Source organism: Talpa occidentalis, unplaced genomic scaffold (genome assembly GCF_014898055.3).
Source record: "Talpa occidentalis isolate TD23 unplaced genomic scaffold, MPIMG_talOcc4v2.1 talOcc4.14, whole genome shotgun sequence".
Classification (NCBI taxonomy): Eukaryota; Metazoa; Chordata; class Mammalia; order Eulipotyphla; family Talpidae; genus Talpa; species Talpa occidentalis.
This window is the reverse complement of record NW_023601433.1, coordinates 34,176,002-34,193,123: the sequence shown is the minus strand read 5'-3', so window position 1 is coordinate 34,193,123 and position 17,122 is coordinate 34,176,002. Positions and strand designations below refer to the sequence as shown.

The 17,122-nt window shown below is 35.3% G+C and overlaps 1 protein-coding gene across 6 annotated transcripts in view; it reads left to right on the top strand.

The window, feature by feature from the left end:
• The window catches only part of WDR64 (WD repeat domain 64), a 147,354-nt gene that overhangs the window by 25,888 nt on the left and 104,344 nt on the right, over positions 1–17,122 (top strand). For all 6 annotated transcript variants that reach the window (XM_037510282.2, XM_037510281.2, XM_037510280.2 and 3 more), the window contains 3 exons: positions 461–490; positions 1,820–1,930; positions 6,020–6,234. In XM_037510282.2, coding sequence (XP_037366179.1) covers positions 461–490; positions 1,820–1,930; positions 6,020–6,234 — 356 coding nt within the window. The remainder of the gene's footprint in view (positions 1–460; positions 491–1,819; positions 1,931–6,019; positions 6,235–17,122) is intronic.

The following is a 17,122-nucleotide window of genomic DNA, read 5'->3' as shown; positions in this document are numbered from 1 at the left end:
GTTACTTTTAGAGGAAGCTCACTACTTAAATCTTTCTAATTTGAGAGATTACTTTCAAAAGAAACAATGCCTTTCCCCCTTCAACATGAATCTATATCCATATTGATCTATTGAACATGCTTTTAACCACCCTTGCCATTGATGTTAGTGTTATTTTGTATTCCTAATTTTGGGGAACAATTGTTGTTTAAAATAGCTAAATAATATGAGGCAATTTGAAAATCGAAGGGAAAACATGATTAGTAATGTATAAGACTGTAAGGGCATGGTTATCAGCCTCACAGACAAGTCATAAAAGTTAAAACTTTCCCAATTAAACAATACATATTCTACAGAGCAAGAGGGGATTTTTGGAGAGTAGAAATAACAAGCATGTTTAAATACAGGAAATGTATGTTTTAGAGTCAACACACATTTTTAATCTTAGTGCTGATTTGACTTCATTATTCTCTGTTTATAGATGAAAGTTCAGACCAGCACCAGTATTACAGTAAGTACATTTAAAAATTCCTAATTATGTCAAATTTAGGACTCTGATGGCGGTTCCTCTATAATTAGTCAAAATCTCAGTGAAGTGCTCAAAGACACAGAATAAGGTTTTTTTATGGACTATATGCTAAGGTTTATAGACTAGGATAAAACTAAACCTTGAGTCTCCCCTGGTGGCACAGTGTTTGAGCAATGGGCTGCGAAGCTGTCCACAGCCTCTGCAGTGCCGGTTCCATCCCTGGCCACCAGGGCGAGGGTCCCACATGGGGCGCACAGACCTCTCCTGCTGCGCCCGCTGCTCCTCTCAGCAGTGTATTTCGTCGGCCTGCCTGTTCTTTTCCCTGCTCTGGTGAATTCTCTCACCCTCCTGCACTTTTGACTGTACCTGGTGCTTGTATAAATAAATAAATAAGTCTTAAAAAAAACAAACAAACAAAAAAAAAAACCAAAAACTAAACCTTGAATAGCAGCATAGAAGACCTTGCTTTCTGGAGTTAAACTGCAGAGAATTGCTTAGAAACTGAGTACCCCTTGGAATCTTCTATTTAAAAACATCTAAGTTTTTATGGGTATGCACTATTGAAGAATATAAAAAATGGACACAACCCAAGATGTGAAAATAAGGAAAGAGCCAGTGAAAATAATTTGATAACATTTTATTTTAAACTTCAGGATAGCATAAAAATTCAAGTGTGACTTTATAATTTCTCTAATCATATTACACTTGGAAAGTATTCCTGAGGCAGATGATGAACAGCAATGAATTGCTTTCAGAATTTTTCCCTGACTTCATGGGGACATGTCTGTATTTTCTTCCCTACTTGCCTGTGCTGAGTACACTGAATTTCAGAGGAGGGTACCCAGCCAGTTGGCCCAGAACTCCAGTTCCTGTCTAAACCTTTGAGCCTGCTTCTGAAACTGAAACAACCTGCTAGAATTCCTAAGGGGTTTTAAGGAAGGATCCAAGGTGTACCTGAAAAACAGGCAGCAGTTTGTGGAAAAGCAAGCACTCACAAGTGGAGATGCTGGTCCTGCTCAGCATCTAGAGCTAGATTGGTACCTTTAGGCAAGACACAATCTGACTCATTTGCCAGGTACTGGCTGCCTCATCCTGCAGTTGACTGTGTGGAGAAACTCAGGTTGAGGGTGAAAAGGAAAAAGATCAGAGCCTTTCCTCAAGACATCAAAAGGAAGGCAATGTGAGTCTTCTCTGTTCATAAAGGAGCACATGGTGCTTTTAATGTAAATAACCTACTCTTTAGTAGTCTTCTCCATGTGATGGAACAAAACACATTATAACCCTTTCCCCAACTCTATGATTTTCTATCAGGATACCTCTTGGATTACAGGATGTGATTACCTCTCTCAGCTGAAACGAATTGTTGCCACTACAGAACGGACCATTATTGTTTGGGATTATAAATCGCAAGGGAGCTGCCAGGTACTTTGCCAAGAGAACTAATCAAAGAAATAAGATGCTCTTTCCCATACTGATAGGATATGAGCAATCAACTTTCTCTGTCGAGTATCAGTTTGCTCATATATAGAATTATGGGATATAACTAAGTAATCAAATTCAATATTGATATTCCATGAGTCTCATTAAAAGGATTCAGACGAACACGCAACATATTTTTTGTTTAATTTTCAGGGTTTTGTTTTGAGAGCGAGCCTATTTTCCCTCTTTCATACTCTTCTCTGAGTCCAAGTGTTATCTTTTTGAGGTTTTTTGATTATGTTCACATTATCAAGTTCAAAGCCTTTCTCTCTAATCCATCTTCATTCGCTAAGAAAATTAGAAGAAACTAATGTCTAATTTTGGCAAAAAATCTAATGGGGAAGATTTTAATGTTCATTCCTTCAGTGGCTGAGATGTTAACACTTCACAAAGATGTAGCATTTATTGAACATTTATAGACACATAGAAGTCGTGGGCATGCTCCCTGCACTCGTACTAATCTCAACAATCTTGAAGGAAGGCTCTTATGAATAGACATACTATGTAACATAATGACATGGCAAATTATACAGTATAAAAGAACAAGTCCAACAGGGACATAAGAAGTGAGATTTCTTGGCACTGGGGTTATTAAAAATAACCTCAGCAAACGGGTTGACATTGAAGGCCATGAAGGATTTAATATATATATATAGTATATATAAATAATATATACTCTCTCTCTCTCTATATATATATATATCTCCAGAAAAAAATACATATCCAGAAAACTCTGGATGGCCTTTACTCTGTCAGTACTTGCTGCTACAGGCGGCCCTGGTGAGCCGGCGCCATTGCTATGCCAGGTGAGGGGTGCTTCCTCAAGAGCACTGCAAAGCCTCCTAATTCTGTCTTTGTTGAATAACCCTCTTGTCTTCTGATGGGTTGGTAAAGAACAGGAAATGGGCAGATTTAGAGAGGAGACAGGAATTAATTTCAGCTAATGAAACTTATTCAGTCTGTAAAAAACGAGATGAGCTTACCGTTGATTATGTGAACTCAATCTCAATTGTGTAACATTTATTATTTAATCAATGGTAGAAATGGAGACAGAGGAAGAGATGCTAAAAGCATTTATCACTTTGGTTGTTATTGGAGTATATGTACCTGAGATGGCCATCCTTTTACTTGATAAAACTATAAAGCTGACAATAAAACCAGAGTTCCTATTTATCTGATTTTTAAAAATGTTACATTTAACAGTTTCATTACAAAAAGGTTGGATTATCAGCGGCAGTAGCTATCCAGGAAACGTTATGCTATGGTAAAATTTATTGAAAGGACATAGGGGGCCTCCCCGGTGGTGCAGCACTGTGAATCTGTCCTTAGCCTCTGTAGTGCTATTCAATTCCCGGCCAGCAAGGGAGATTCCCACATGGCGAGGCAGACCTCTCCTGTCTCGCCCGCTGCTTCCCTCAGCAGTGTATTTCAGTCCTTCTGCCAGTTCTTCTTCCTGCTCTGTCTCTGGTGAATTCTATCAGCCTCCCATGCCTCTGGATTGTACCCCAGTGCTTGTATAAATAAATAAATCTTTTTAAAAAAGATTAAAAAAATAAAATAAAAAGACATTGGCCATTTTGGCTTTTTAGATTCTTTTCTTTTTCTGACTTGTTCCTTGTGGTTTAGCTGTCATGTGAGAGTGATTTCCCTCCTATATAAAATTTAAAAAATTAAAGTAATTATATACAGTAATAAATAGGTAATTTGGATAATTTTTGGACTACTTGTTTGACTATTTTGTCTAAATATTGTGTTATCTATCAAAAATTCAAATTTATAGTAAATATTAAGAAGCAATGCTTTGATTTCAGAGAAAATTCTAATTTTGTAAGTCACATCATGATTGTGTTTTTAAGTTCTTTTCATTCATTTTCTATTTTGTTAATTTATTAAAATAAACCAATAAATTTAATTCTATTTTGTTAATTTCAACCAATATTTTTAAATTGGTTGAAAAAATTGAGTATAAGACTATTCCCTTTTCATAGTGATAATCATCTTACTTTTAAGAACCAGTATAACTATTATCCTGCAAGAGCAATCCTAAAAATCACAATGAAACTGTACTACCTTAGAAAACTTGTAAGCATTTGCCTCTCCCCTAAATTATCACATTTCCATTTCTTGGAGTAGTACATTAGAGACTGTGATTCCTAATTCTTCATTCTTTCAGTCAATAGAACATCCATGCTAGACAAGTTTTCGTTTGGTTTTAGGTCTTCGAAACCCATATATACTCATCTCATAAAACTCTCTTATGCAGAGTGATGAAAGCTATGTAAATGGTTGCCCTGGAAATTGTCAGTTATAATATTGTTATAGAGTGTTGAATGGCATTTTTATTTATAGAACATTTTTAAATAAAGTTATATTTAAATTAAATAAAGAGATGATTTAACCTTCCTCTGTGCTGCATTTGTCACTAGCCTTGGTGAAAAACTAAACTTTTCATGCTTGTCCCAATGTTGCAACCAACAAATGATGCTATCATGACGTAAAGAAGGCAGATGGAGGCTTCACGTTCTTTGTTATGTGATACCTTACTATCTACCATCCTGTGATAATGACTGCAAACTTTTTCTCCTTCACTTATCCTGTTTTCACTTTTGCTTTCCATTTCATACAAGCCTCCATTTCCTTGAATCATCTTCCACTTCTCAGTTCCTCTCCCTGTCCTCTTTTTCCCTTCCCACCTGCCCCCTGTGGGTGAATCATATGGACTGAATCATCCTCACCCTCCTTTCCTGAAATCCAAACTCTAGTTTTGGATAGATGCTATCATTCTTCTCTGTTCTTTCAGAGTGACTGAGGACTGTTGGAGGAAAGAACAAAGTTATGCAATTTGACATTATCAAAAATTCAGGGTCTGCAGGCTGACCCCAGTGCTCAGTGGCTTCCCAACAATCTCTTTCTTGTCCTTGCCAACTCACTTGCCAATTCCTGGCAGGTATTCGAAATTTCATTTTCTTTTTTCTGGTCTTCTCCCTCTTAGCCTATAGTTTTGCCCCTATATACCTGCAAAAACTGAACTTCCTCATTACTCTGAAGACAAAAGATTCTTGCATTTTGCACCCACAACCCCTCCTACCTGGTCAATTACAAGGATCCAAAGCCCCTTACCTCTTTTCTTGACATTAATCTTTCCTTCTAGGTTCCTTTCCCTCAAGCGATTCAAGTCCAGAACAAAGACCCATATTCCCTGATCATTGGCTGTAAAGTTATCTTTCAGTCACTCTTAATTTTAGCACTCCTGTTAAATTCCCATTAACTGTCTTATTCATCTATTTTCCCCCACTGGAATGGTAGATATACACAAAGTCACACATTTTTCATATTCATCACTGGCCCCTGCTTAGAATAGTTATTGGCATTTGATAGGTGTTCAATAAATAGTTGTTGACTTATTGATTGAACCTCTAAATACATTTAAGTCTAACTCATTCTAAAGGAAGCAAAATAAAATTATTATAAAAATAATTTTCCTTTCATTTTAAGTACAGGCTAAGCTCCAGAAGAGCAATGAATATATACTTAAGTGAATCCAGTTGGACAGTACAGAGTCAGCTTGACAAGTGCTTAATATTTATGGGAAAACTTGAATGTTAGAGTGCTTTTCTACTGATAACTCCTTTTGAAATAATTGAAATTTTTATTCTTGATTTTGCTATTTACCATCCTGTTTTATGTCAAAAGTCTGGTTACACCTGAACTTTTTAATTTGTTATTTATTAATATTTCTCAATATTAGTATTGCTATTGATATTGACATTTACAGTAACACAAATGTCTCATTTCTTGTTGAGCCAGAGCCTGATAGCTTAACATTTTACCCAGAAAAGACCCCAAAATATAATGCTAATCTCACAGTGAGTGTTCATTAACTTTTACTTGATTGAATTATCTGTAAGAGGGTCTGAAATGAGAAACATCTGAAAGTAAAAATTTAATCAAATTATATGGGCAATATTTGTATTTAATATTTTGATAGTTATAACAAAGTAATAGCTTATTAAAGCCTTTTTCTGTTTCTAGGAAAACTATTTTGTAATAAAGCCTATGGATCACTGCCTTCTCTGTGTGTGTGTTGCATCTCTGCCTGATCAGCTCTGCAGAGATGACATCCTTTTGGGGGATGATGGTGGTTTTGTGAACAGATTCACAGTAAATAGTGATGACTTTGGACTAAAGCAGGCAAAATCAAAAAAGAATTCACAAAATCAAGTCTTAGACTCAAAGAACTTTAAAAGGTAAGGGTACACTACTTTGACACAGACATTGTTCAAGTATTTATATAGTGACAGTGATATGCTACACCACATGGCAGAGATTTGAACTATAAAACTGAACAAAAATGCTTCTTGCCTGAATAATAATGAAGACAGACAGGAAAACTATCAACTGAAATTCTTATTTTAATTGCTATTGACAATTAAAATCTGCAGGTACTTGAATTGAATTAAGAGTTAAATTAAGAAATACTGGGCCTCCCCGGTGGCGCAAGGGGTTAAGCACCACACTACGAAGAAATCCACAGCCTCTGCAGGACGAGTTCCATCCCCGGCCGGCCAGGGAGCTACCCACATGGCACAGTGGACCTCTCCTGTCTCACCCACTACTCCCCTCATCAGTGTATTTCAGTCAGTCTGCCTGTTCTGTTCCCCACTCTGTCTCTGGTGGATCCTCTCACCCCCTGCATCTCTGGCCTGTACCCCAGCTCTTGTATGCATAGATAAATGAATCTTTAAAAAAAAAGGAAAAACTAATATATATAATTATTAGCACATGAATGTGGAAGTGTGCTGTGAATATAAAACCAATGTATACAGAATTAAATGTTTGATAAGAGACAGGTATCACTACACATTAAAAAATACCTTCTGGACATTTAACACTATAGAAATAACTAACTGGAACATGTATTTATAACAAATATGATGGACAATGGCTTAATATTAGATTTTAATTATAAAAAATTCCCTAAGAGAAAAAATGATTAAAGGCCATGAACATTTGATTTATACACACAATACAAATAGTCAGTAAACATTTCAAAATTATCATAAGAAAAAATACTAACAATTATCTCCAGCTGACAAGATTATGGGTGATTTTTATTGTCTTCCTTATCATAGCAATGTATTTGAAGTTTTTAGAATAAGACTAATTAAATGGTATTTTACTTTTATAGCAGAAAAAGAAATTTTATAGTAAATAAATTTTTTTATTAATCAATGAAGTACAACTTAAGTCAGATACAGCTTTTCACTTAAAACCTTGAGAAGCTTGATGATGGGGAAGATGCTGTGGGATGGGCATTCTCGCATATTGCTGGTTGTGGAAGCACCAATTAGGTCCCTTTCTAAAAGCAATTTGTACAGATGCATCAAATGTCTTAAACATACATTGAGTCCTGGGGCCCCTGGGTGTTTAAAATTATAAGTACAGTAACCACAACATTACTTATAATAATAAAAGATCTACAATCAACAATGTGACAATGATTAAAACTTTAAATAATACAGATAGTATATGAATGTATTAATATAGCAAGTCTATAATTTTTTTCATAACTTATAAATGTCTAAATATACATGATCTATTTTTAGGTAAAAATATTTGTGTGAGACTTCAAGGATATTCTATACGTCATAATTTAACCATATTAGAGAATGCCATGTACCCCCATTAAATTACATTTTAAAAGTATTTAATAATATGGACAATATTTATGATATAATCCTAGGTAGTTAAATTTATTTTTTTCTTTGTATGTATGAACTCAGTTTTATGGGAAAAAGACAGATGTATATGTGCATTTTTACTTAGAAAAATATTGAATATAAATATCCCAAAATATTAACAATGATTCACTAGTTTAGGTGATTCTTATTTTCTTCTTTATCTTTTCTGCTTCTAAATTTTGGCAATGAAAATTTTCTTTTCCTAAAGAAAATATAAGAAATACAGAATTATATTTTGCTGTTAATGCAAAAAATGTATTTTATCACAGAATATGCAATTAAAAGCTCACTGCAACTGTGACTATAGTAGAATTAAGACTAACCCTTTGCTGGAGTCCTAAGAATGGCATAATAGTGAACTGTTTGACTATCCATATAGCCATTTTCTATCCTTCATTATGTGCATTATTACTTTATTCCACCAAAGTAATAGACATTTCCAATATTTGGTGAGCTGCTCTATCAATTATCAGGCATTTCATTCCATTTCTGATAGGCTCATAGAACAGATGCTAAGGCATAGATCTCTTTACTGATGGCCTGTTTTCCATCCTTATTAAATATATATGTTAGAAATATGATAGATTGATCTGAGCAATTTAAGGAATCTGGGTACAGTTATTCATATTAGTTCTTTAAGTGAGTATATGAATTTTTTAAATTACATTTATCAGCCATTTGCATGTCTATATAACTTTGGGGTTGCATTTTCACATTCTGTATGTGCCCAAGCTTCATTCAGCCTCCACCAAACCTCTCATAGTCTATCCCTTTCTCCCTTCCTTCATGTATTCCCCCATTTCCTCACCCCTACCCAAGTTCTCTCTGGTAATCAGTAAATTTTTCACTAAGTCAAATAAATATTTTCATGTGTGCCAGTATTTTTAAAAACATTTATTTAAATTGAGGTAACATTGGCTTTTATTATTATTGGTATTTTGGAAGTATAGGAATCCCCCCATCCCCCAGGTAAGATTTGTCTTTGCTGTATTTTGCCAGTATGTTTTTTTTTCAGTTATTTTTATTCCACAAATGAGTGAAACCATCTCATATATGACTTTCTGATTTGTTTTACTGAGCATGATAACCTCAAGATCTATCCATTTTATCCCAAAAGACATTTCATTCTTTTTTAACAACTAAGTAGTATTCTATTGACTAAGTAGTATTCTATTGAAATTATTCCATAATTTCTTTATCCAGTGCTCTGAAGATGGGGACTTAGGTTGGTTCCATGACTTGAGAAATGTGGACAGCACTATTATGAACATAGCCATACACAAGACGTTCATATTAGAGTTTTCATATTCTTTGCATAAATACCTAGCAGAAGTTGCTGGATCATATGGGATTTCCACTTTTATACTTTTAGGTATCTCCACAGTGATTTTAATAGGGGCTGTACTAAACTGTATTCCCACTAACAGTGGATGAGTCCTTTTCTCCACATCCTTACCAAACCTGGTTGCTTTCAGTTTTTTTATACAGGCCATTCTTATGGGGTGAGGTGATATTTCATAGTGGTCTTGAGTTGTATTTTCCTTATAAAAAGTGATACTGAACAATTTTTCATGTGTCTGTAGGCAAACTAATATATTCTTTAGAAAAGTGTCTATTTAGGTCTTTTGTCCATTTTTTTTTTATTGAATTGTCTTAGTTTTGTTGTTGTGTTACAGGGTAGGGAGAGGAGTAACCCAGAACCCCCAAACCTGCCCATTTTAAGTAGGTTCTGCCAACTACCACATCAAAACAAAACATACTCTGATGCATAAGAACTTTAATTAAGAAAAAAAGTTAATACAATTGGTGTACAATACAAAAAAGAAAAAAAAGTTTCCAAATCAACCACCCAAAGTTACCCATCCCTTTGTAGGTAAAAGCCCAACCAAAGAGGGTTGGTCTAAAACAGGGCCACCGAGGCCCCAAAACCTGCCACAAGTCTTAAGGAACCTCCTTGTGGGGACCATAAGAAAGGGTCAAAAGTGGTGAGAAAGTCTGGAAAAAAAAATCAAATCAATATAAATGCTACCATTGTTAACCTCCATATGGATCTCTCACCCACATCTGTTTCAACGAGTCCAACACCAAAAAACAAATGCAATTTCTTCACATGCCTCTTTGCACCACGTGCCTCCTCAAAGTCTCCTTGCTCCCCATCTTTCTCCCTTCCTTCTCCCAGACCCCTTAGCAGCTTTCTCTCTTCCCTGCTCAGTTCCATACTTTCCTGGGTGGGACAGGAAACCTAAAACCTCCCTTTTTCCTGGGGACCACCCTGTTATAGCTGGACTGTATTAAATACTATGTACATTTTGGAAATGAGCACCTTGTTAGATGTGTGCTGTGCGAACATCTTCCAGTTTGTAGGCTACATTTTCCCTTTTGTGATAGTTCCTTGGAAGGTGCGAAAGCTTTTAATTTTGATGTAATCCCAATTGTTTATTTTTGCTTTTGTTTTCCTTGCAATTGGTGCTGTGTCCCCCAAATATGCCTTTACAGTAGGTATCTTGAAGTGCATCCTCTATGTTTTAAATATTTTATGCTTTCAATTCTTATCTCCAAATCTTAAATCCATTTTGAATTAATTTTTGTGTTAAGTATGGACTTTTTTTTTTTTTTTTTTTTTGCCTGAGGTTATCCAGATGGTTGTGGGTTTAATCTCTGAGCTTTCTACTCTATTCCATTGGTTTGTTTCTCTTTTTGTTCCAATACCACACACTTTTTATTACTGTTACTGTGTAGTATGGTTTGAAATCAGGGTAGGTAACACCCCTGTTTTCTTCTTTTCTCTTAGGTTTGCTTTTTCTATTGAGACCTTTTGTGGTTACATATTTTATAATTGCTATATTTCTTTGGGAAAAAAAGTCACTGGGATTTTAATAGGTATTGCACTGAATCCATAAATTAATTATTAATGGCCATTTTAACATTGTTTATTCTTCTATCCATGAGGACAGGATATCTTTCCATTTCTTGTGTCTTACTTTGTTTCCTTTAACAGAGTAACAGAGATTACAGTTTTTGATGTATAGGTCTTTCACCTCCTTCGTTTACTCCCAAGCATTTTAATTCTTGCAATTGTAAGTGGGATTTTTTTTTCAGTTTCCCTTCTGATACATTGCATACAGAAATGCAGCTGGCTTTTGTGTATTAATTTTGTATACTGCCAATTTTCTGTATTCATTAATTCCACTAGTTTTTGGCTAGAGTCATGTCATCTGCAAATGGTGATAATTTCACCTCTTCTTTTATAATTTTGATTCCTTTTATATATTTTATTTGCCTAATTGTTCTGCCTAGAACTTCCAAAACTATGTTGAACAGTAGTGATGAGAGTGGACATCCTTGTCTTATTCCTGATCTTACCGGAAATGCTTTCAGTTTTTTACCATCAAGTATGATGTTGATTGTGGGTTTGTCAAATATAACTCTTACCATGTTTACTTAAGTTCCATTCCCACTTTTTGGAGAGGTTTTTTTTTTTGTTTTTTTTTTTGTTCTCATAAATAGAGGTTGAATCTTGTCAAATGCTTTTTTAGCATCTGTTGAAATGATGATGTGCTGGGCCTCCATGGTGGCGCAGGGGTTAAACACAGTGATATCAAGCTACTGCAAGCAGCACCAGTTTGATCCCTCAGCCAGCCAGGGAGCAACTCACATGGTGCTGCAGACCTCTCCTGTCTCTCCCGCTGCTCCCCTCAGCAGTGTATTTCAGTACATCTACCTGTTCTGCTCCCCACTCTGTCTCTGGTGAATCTGCTCACCCCCTGCACCTCTGGCTTATACCCAGTTCTTGTATGCATAAATAAATCTTTTTTTAAAAAAAAATGATGATGTGATTTTTAAATTTTTTTTTTTGTTGATCTGATGAATCACATTAATTAGTAAGTTTACAAATTGTCTTGCATCCTGGGATGCAACCTAATTGATTATGGGAGGTCATTCTCTTAATATGTCATGTATTCAGTTTGCCAGTATTTTGGTGAGAATTTTTGCATCTATGTTCATCAGGGATATTGACCTACAATTTTTTTTTTTTATTTATGCTCTCCTTGTTTGGTTTTGGGATAAAGGTAATATGGCCTTATAGAATGTGTTAAAGAGGTCTTGAAGGAGATAGATATAAGTTCAACTTTGAAGGCTTGGTAGAATTCACTGGAAAAGCCATCTAGTCCTGGGCTTTTGTTTATAGTGAGACATTTGATTACTCTTTCAGTTTCTGCACTAGTGATTAGATTGTTTGAGCTGGTTTGGCCTTAGAAAGTATGAATCTAAATTTTTTTCCATTTCATCTAAGTTATTTAGTTTGCTTACAGATATTCATAGTAGGTTCTTATGATCTTTTTCAGTCTTGAAGCATTACTTGTTGAAATTTTGTCCCTTTAATTTCTTGCACTTTTTTTTGGGAAGGGCGTTCTCTCTTCTTAGTAAGCCTAGCTAAGAGCTTATAAATTTTATTTATTTTTTCCAAAGGACCAGCTCTTGGTTTCACTGATATTTTGTACTGTCTTTTTATATTTTATTTTATTTACTTCTGCTCTAGTTTTTATTATTTCCTTCATTCTACTTATTTTCAGCTTCATTTGTTATTCTTTTTCTAGGTAGTTCAACTGTAGAGTTAGATTGTTTGCGATTTGAGTTGCTTATATAGCTAGGTACCCCTGTGTTAGTTGCATAAATATTAATGAACTGCATCTTCTTGATGAATTGTTATATTGATCATAATGTAGTAACCATCTTTGCCCCTGATTATGATTTTTGAGTGCCAGTCTGGTATGTAAGGTATGAGAATAACTGTCCTTGCTTTTCTATTGGCATGAGCCATCTTGCTTCAGTCTTTCACTTTATATTTCTTTTTGTCTTTCTCTTTTCACATTTGCTTCTTGCACACATAATATATATGCTGAAACTTTTAAACCCAATTTGTCATTCTGTGTCTTTTAATTGTAGTGTTCAGTGCATTCACATCTAGGGTAACTATTGATATCAGTATATAGTACCAATTAACTGTCATTCTTTTTGTTTTGTTTCTTTTTAAATTTTATTTTTATATTCCCACATAATTGTAACTTCCTTATTTTGACCCCAATCTCTCCTTTCCCTGCACCACCCCATAGTGTGTCTCTGGTTAATAGTTGTTTGTTGATTTTGATTTTTCTTTCTTATAGTTATTCTTTTTCCTGGTCCCTTATTTAGGTTTTCTAGATTCCTGCTATGAGTGAGACCATCCGGTATTTTTCTTTTTCTTTCTGACTTATTTCGCTGAGCATGATCCCTTCCAGCTCCATCCATGTTGCTGCAAATTGCACGTGTTTATCTTTTTTGAATGCTGAATAATATTCTATGGTGTATAGGTACCACATCTTCCTGACCCAGTCATCTATTCTTGGGCATTTGGGTTGTTTCCAAAGCTTAGCTATTGTAAACAGTGCTGCTATAAACATAGGGGTGCAGGTGCTCTTTGGAATTGATGTTTCTGTGTCCTTTGGGTAAATACCTAGGAGTGGAATTGCTGGATCTTATGGAAGCTCTATTTTTAGTAGGTTGAGGAATCTCCACACAGCTTTCCATAGTGTCTGGACCAGTTTGCACTCCCACCAGCAGTGCAGGAGAGTTCCTTTTTCTTCATGTCCTCACCAAAATTTGTTGTTGTTAGTTTTTTTTTAATATGTGCCATTCTCACTGGTGTGAGATGGTATCTAATTGTAGTTTTGATTTGCATTTCCCTGATTGCAAGTGATGTTGAACATTTTTTCATATGCCTGTTGGCCATTTTTATTTCCTCTTTGGAGAAGTTTATTTTTGGCTCTTCTGCCCATTTTTTTTTTTTTTTAAATATTAAATTTTATTTTTATATTCCCCCATACAATTGCAAATGCCCCATTCTGACCCCAATCCTTCCCCTCCCGCCCCCCACCCCCCAAAAAGTGTCTCTGGTTCATAGTTTTTTGTTGATTTTGATTTTCACTTTCTTATATTCATTTTCCTGGTCCCTTATTTAAGTTTTCTAGATTCCTGCTATGAGTGAGACCATCCGGTATTTTTCTTTTTCTTTTTGGCTTATTTCGCTGAGCATGATCCCTTCCAGTGCCATCCATGTTGCTGCAAATTGCATGTGTTTATCTTTTTTGAATGCTGAGTAATATTCCATGGTATATATGTACCACATCTTCTTGATCCAGTCATCTATTTTTGGGCATTTGGGTTGTTTCCAAAGCTTAGCTATTGTAAACAGTGCTGCTATAAACATAGGAGTGCAGGTGCTCTTTGGAATTGATGTTTCTGTGTCCTTTGGGTAAATACCTAGGAGTGGAATTGCTGGATCATATGGAAGCTCTATGTTTAGTAGGTCCAGAAATCTCCACACAGCTCTCCATAGTGGTTGGACCAGTTTGCACTCCCACCAACAGTGCACAAGAGTTCCTTTTTCTCCACATCCTCGCCAACATTTGTTGTTGCTAGTTTTTTTAATATGTGCCATTCTCACTTCTGCCCATTTTTTGACGGGCTTATTTTCTTTGTTTTTGTTGAGTCTCGTCAGCTCTTTGTATATTTTTGTGATCTATCCTTTCTCATTAGTGTTGGGTGCAAAAATGTTCTCCCAGTAAGTGGGGTTTCTCATTGTTTTCGTTACTGTCTCTTTTGCTGTGCAGAAGCTCTTTAATTTGATGTAGTCCCAGCTGTTTATCTTTGCCTTCACTATCACTGCTTTGGGTGATGTGTCTGTAAAGATGTCTTTGATGTGCATGTCATGTAGTGTTTTGCCTTTTCCTTCTATGTATTTTATGGTTTCAGGTCTTATGTCTAGTTCTTTAACCCATTTTGAGTTGGTTTTTGTGCACAGTGTGAGGTAGTTGTCAAGTTTCATTCTTTCTCATGTAGTGACCCAGTTTTCCCAGCACCATTTATTGAACAAACATTCTTTGCTCCAGTGCATATTCTTTGCTCCTTTGTCAAATATTAGTTGACCATAAATCTGTGGGTTTATTTCTGGGTTTTCTATTTGGTTCCATTCGTCCTGTGTCTGTTCTGGTTCCAATACTATGCAGTTTTTATTATTGTGGCTTTGCAGTATAGTTTGAAATCTGGGAGAGTGATGCCCCTATTCTCTGCTTTTTTTTTTTTTTTTTTCAGGAGGGTTTTGGCTATTCGGGGTTTTTGGTGGCTCCATATGAATTTCATGAATATTTTTCCTATTTATTTGAAGAATGACATTGAAATTTTAATTAGAATAGCATTAAATCTATAGATGCTTTTGGTAGGATGGCCATTTTGATAGTTAATTCTTCCAATCCATGAGCAGGGGATGTCTTTCCATTTCTTTGTGTCTACTTTTATTTCTTTTAACAGTGTTTTATAGTTTTCTTTGTATAGGTCCTTTACTTCTTTTGCTAGGTTTATTACCAAGTATTTGATTTTTTTTTGGTTTCAGTTATAAAAGGGATGGTTTTCTTGATTTCTTCTTCTTCAGATTTATTGTTTGTGTAGAAGGCTACTGATTTTTGTGCATTGATTTTGTATCCTGCCACTTTACTAAACTGATTGATGAGTTTAATTAGTTTTTCTGTGGAGATTTTTGGGTTCTCTATGTATATTATCATATTGTCTGCAAATAGTGATAGTTTGACTTCTTCCTTGCCTGTTTGGATTTCTTGTATATCTTTCTCTTGTCTTATTGCTCTGCCTAGGACTTCCAGTATTATGTTGAAAAGCAGTGGTGAGAGTGGACACCCTTGTCTTGTTCCAGATCTTAATGGGAATGCTTTCAGCTTTTTACCACTGAGAATGATATTGGTTGTGGGCTTGTCATATATGGCCTTTATGATGTTGAGGTATGTTCCTTGTATCCCGAGAATTTCAAGGGCTTTAATCATAAAAGAGTGTTGTACTTTGTCAAATGCTTTCTCAGCATCTATGGATATCATCATATGGTTTTTACATTTCTTTTTGTTGATGTGTTCGATTATGTTCATTGATTTTCAGATGTTGAACCATCCTTGTGTCCCTGGAATAAATCCTACTTGGTCGTGGTGAATTATCTTATGGATGCATTGTTGGATTCCGTTGGCAAGGATTTTGTTGAGGATTTTTACATCAGTGCTCATTAGGGAGATTGGCCTATAATTTTCTTTTTTTGTGCCATCTTTGTTGGGTTTTGGTATTAGTGTAATATTGGCTTCGTAGAATGTATTTGGTAGTATTCCTTCTTTTTCAATTTTTTGAAAGAGTTTGTGTAGGATAGGCACTAATTCACTGCTGAACATCTGGTAGAATTCATTTGTGAAGCCATCTGGGCCTGGGCTTTTGTTTTTGGGGAATACTTTGATTACTGCTTTAATTTTGCTGCTTGTAATTGGTCTGTTTAGGTGTTCTGTTTCTTCTTTGTCCAGCTTTGGATGATTTAATTGTTCTAGGAATTTGTCTATCTCTTCTAGATTGTTGAATCTGTTTGCATATAAGTGTTCATAGTAATCTCTGATTATTCTTTTGATTTCTAATGAATCTGTTGTGATTTCTCCTCTCTCATTTATAATCCTATTTATATTTGTTTTCTCCCGTTTTTTCTTTGTGAGCCTTGCTAGAGGTTTGTCTATTTTGTTCATTTTTTTCAAAGAACCAACTTTAAGTTTCATTGATCTTTTGGATTTTTTTTTTTTTAATTTCCAATTCATTTATTTCTGCTTTGATTTTTATTATTTCCTCTCTTCTACTGGCTTTAGGGATTGTTTGTTGTTCTTTTTCTAGTTCTTTGAGATTTGAGATTAGGTTGTTTCTTTGAGTTCTTTGTTGATGTGAGCCAGTATTGCTATATATTTTCCTCTTATTACTGCTTTTGCTGCATCCCATACATTCTGGAAGTGGTGCCCTCCTTGTCATTCAACTCAAAGTATTTTTTAATTTCTTCTTTGATCTCCTCATTAGTCCAGTGGTCTTCCAGTAGTGTGGATTTCAATCTCCATGAAGTGGGAGGGTTCCTTGTTTTCTTTCCATGATTTATTTCTAGCTTGATGCCTTTGTGATTGGAGAAGATAGTTGGAATGATTTTGATCTTCATCTATCTGTTGATATTTGTCTCGTGGCCCAGTACGTGATCAATTCTGGAGAATGATTCATGTGCACTTGAGAAAAATGTGTGCTCAAATATTTTTGGGTGCAGTGTCCTATAGATGTCTGTTAAGTCCATGAGTTCTATGTCTTTATTTAGGGCTCTAGTGTTTTTGTTTATTTTTTGTCTCATTGATCTGTCCATTGGTGAGAGTGGGGTGTTGAAGTCTCCCACTATATGTGTATTTTCTTTCATCTGTTTTCAGAGTTGATAATAATTGTCCAATATATTTTTGTTCCCCTTCATTGGTGAATATATGTTGATGAGTGTTATATCTTGCTGATGTATTGT